This window comes from Mya arenaria, chromosome 17 (genome assembly GCF_026914265.1).
Source record: "Mya arenaria isolate MELC-2E11 chromosome 17, ASM2691426v1".
Lineage (NCBI taxonomy): Eukaryota > Metazoa > Mollusca > Bivalvia > Myida > Myidae > Mya > Mya arenaria.
In genome coordinates this window covers 30,564,225-30,567,122 of record NC_069138.1, presented here as the reverse complement: position 1 = coordinate 30,567,122, position 2,898 = coordinate 30,564,225, and the positions used below count along the sequence as shown (strand labels likewise).

General features: G+C 39.3%; 1 protein-coding gene across 1 annotated transcript; it reads left to right on the top strand.

The window, feature by feature from the left end:
- Nucleotides 1–873: 873 nt before the first annotated feature.
- On the top strand, nucleotides 874–2,670 carry LOC128223372 (sodium-coupled monocarboxylate transporter 1-like). The gene has a single exon (XM_052932652.1). It carries the CDS (start codon nucleotides 874–876, stop codon nucleotides 2,668–2,670), a length of 1,797 nt encoding a protein of 598 aa, XP_052788612.1.
- The last annotated feature ends 228 nt before the right edge of the window (nucleotides 2,671–2,898 follow it).

Here is a 2,898-nt window from a genome sequence, read left to right as displayed (position 1 = left end):
AAAATGTACGGGCTACCTTCTCGAAAGTTGTAGAAGAAAAGGGAGGTAACAAGGTAAACGCTCATCGGATAGATTCTTTAGTGATAAACTGGTTACGGTAGTATAGACTTGTAGGAACTGTGCGCCGCGATAACGCTGGTTACATTAAGCTGTAACCAGAATTACTATTATTATTATTATTATTATTAGTAGTAGTAGTAGTAGTAGTAGTAGTAGTAGTAGTAGTAGTAGTAGTAGTAGTAGTAGTAGTAGCAGTAGTAGTAGTAGGAGTAGTAGTAGTAGTATTCTTTTTATTATCATTATTATTATTATTATTAGTAGTAGTAGTAGTAGTAGTAGTAGTAGTAGTAGTAGTAGTAGTAGAAGTAGCAGTAGTAGTATTATTATCATTATTATTATTATTATTATTATTATTATTATTATTATTATTATTATTATTATTTTTGTTATTATTATAATTATTATTACGAACTACTTTTACCAATTTTATAGACATTATTAGCTATTGACGATAGTTGATTTTTAAATTGTATGTGTGCACTTAAACATCTTAGGCGTTTTTCTAGTTACGATGTTATCATTAAAATGAAACGGTAATATTCGTATTTTCAAATATTGATGATATCTTCTTTACAATTTAGTTCAAGGGTATCCTTGCATTTGCAATTAAACCACGAACCGTAAGTAATAAACACCATTTAATGACTACATTATCTTTAATGTTTAGACACTTTAAATAATGCATTTATTCAATTCATTTTGATTTTTCATCCTCTATAGGTTGAGTTCACAGCGCTGTGAATGCACTGTGGTTACATTTTGAGTATGCACTTGTAATTTATAAATTTACGTTTTGAAGCAAGCCGGACAAAAATGAGTTCAGCATTTACCGTCGTCGATTATATTGTTTTCATTGGCGTTGTTGTTATATCATTCGCCATCGGAGTTTACTTTGCGATCGTGGACAAAAGGAAACAGACTACGAGCCCGGAAGAATACTTTCTGGCCGGCCGGAAGTCCAAGCTTCTTCCGGTCATGTTCTCCTACATTGTTACGTTCCAGTCGTCCATTCTCTATCTCGGATTTCCGGCAGAAGGCTACATATATGGACCAATGTATGCATTTTACGGACTGTCAAAATTTATAACATTACTGTTCACGGCGTACTTCATTGTTCCGGTATTCCACCCATTGAAACTAACGTCGATATACGAGTATCTGAACCTGCGTTACGGTGACAACGTGCTGCGTATTCTGGCGATGACGTTTGGTGCGGTGTACCAGGTGTTCTATATGAGCACTGTGACGTATGGCACGTGCGTTGCACTCGAGGTGGTCATGGGAATTCCGTACTGGATCACTATTATCCTGTACACATCCGTTACGGCTGTGTACACGTCCATAGGTGGGATTAAAGCCGTCATATGGACAGATGTCTTTCAGTTTGTGATTATGTTAACTGGTTTTATCGCAGTTTTTGTTAAAACGACATTGGTGGTCGGTGGCTTTTCGGATATTATTCACTACGCTGGTGATCGCTTCACCTTTATGGAGTTCAGGTTTGATCCACGGATACGGCTGTCGTTTTGGAACGTTACTATTGGATCGCTGACATCATCATTATACTTCAGCTATTCACAATCGGCAATGCAGAGAGTATACACCTTACCAACGGTTAAGTCGGCAAAAATGATGTATTTGTTGAGCATACCAATATACGCGCCTTTAATGGTCATCGCTGTCCTCGAAGGGGGGTTTATCTTTGCGTATTACGCATTCAAAGGTTGTGACATATTCGCCAGTGGAAAGGTTCAGAATGTCAATGAAATTGTGCCCTTTGCAATCATTGATATATTTCAGAACCAGCCTGGATTGCCTGGACTGTTTATTGCCGCTCTCTCGGCTGCAGCCTTTAGTACATTATCATCCTGCTTAAGCAGTTTGTCAGCAATTGTGTATCAGGATATTATAAAAGTTATCAGGCCGGATATGACTCCAGAGTTTTCTACAACAATATCACGTATTGTGACCCTGGTTTTCGGAGTGTTAGCCTTGCTCGTGTCATTTCTGCTGACGTCACTACCAGGAAGCGTCATCGCCTTGTTCCAGCGCTGTGTGGCCTGCATGGACGGACCAACATGCGCAATATTTCTCCTCTCAGCGATGTTCAAACGAGCGACGACAAAGGGCGTCCTGTTAGGTGCGTTGTGTGGATCTGCTGTGGCCTTATGGTTGAATCTAGGTCAGCTGTACTCAGACCTGCCCAAAGATCCACCGTTACCACCAGGACCCACGTACAACTGCGAAAATAACATGACTTTTAATAGCGAATTTGACGTACCCTTGACCAACACATCGGCCTATGAAATTTGGGTCAACACAAATATGTCAGCAACCAACAGTGTAAATGAAAGTTCTAACACTGTCGCTGAATCAGGTTTAATTCAGCTTTACCGAACGTCCTTTGTCCTTTTTTCGTTTGTAGGATTTCTAGTTTCAATACTCGTTGCCATCCCGGCAAGCCTTTGTACCGCAACCAATTCAACGGTCGATGAGCGATGTCTGTTTTCATTTCGAAAGCATGTCTTAAAAGAAGAATGTGACGATTCTAGGGGGTCGAACCATGAACGTGATAAAATACATGCAGAGGATGAAACCTCTTTAATGTGATTTAGTTCACGTTGTACGTTGGTTTATTTGGAAACAAACGGTGTATTGCATGATAAATTCACTGTTTAGATCAATGATTTTATCGAAATACTAATTCGCCGTGATGGGCATTTTAGCCCGTCCAACTGTGGGAATCGAGTGGCAACGAATACATTACTCGGAACAACCAGTGACGTCATTTCCGGTATGACGTCATTAAGAGTACATTTTGTGCGTTTTATACATCAT

What these genes read in the sequence shown, in the direction of transcription:
- LOC128223372 (XM_052932652.1), top strand. Translation starts at nt 874, where the DNA reads ATGAGTTCAGCATTTACCGTCGTCGATTATATTGTTTTCATTGGCGTT.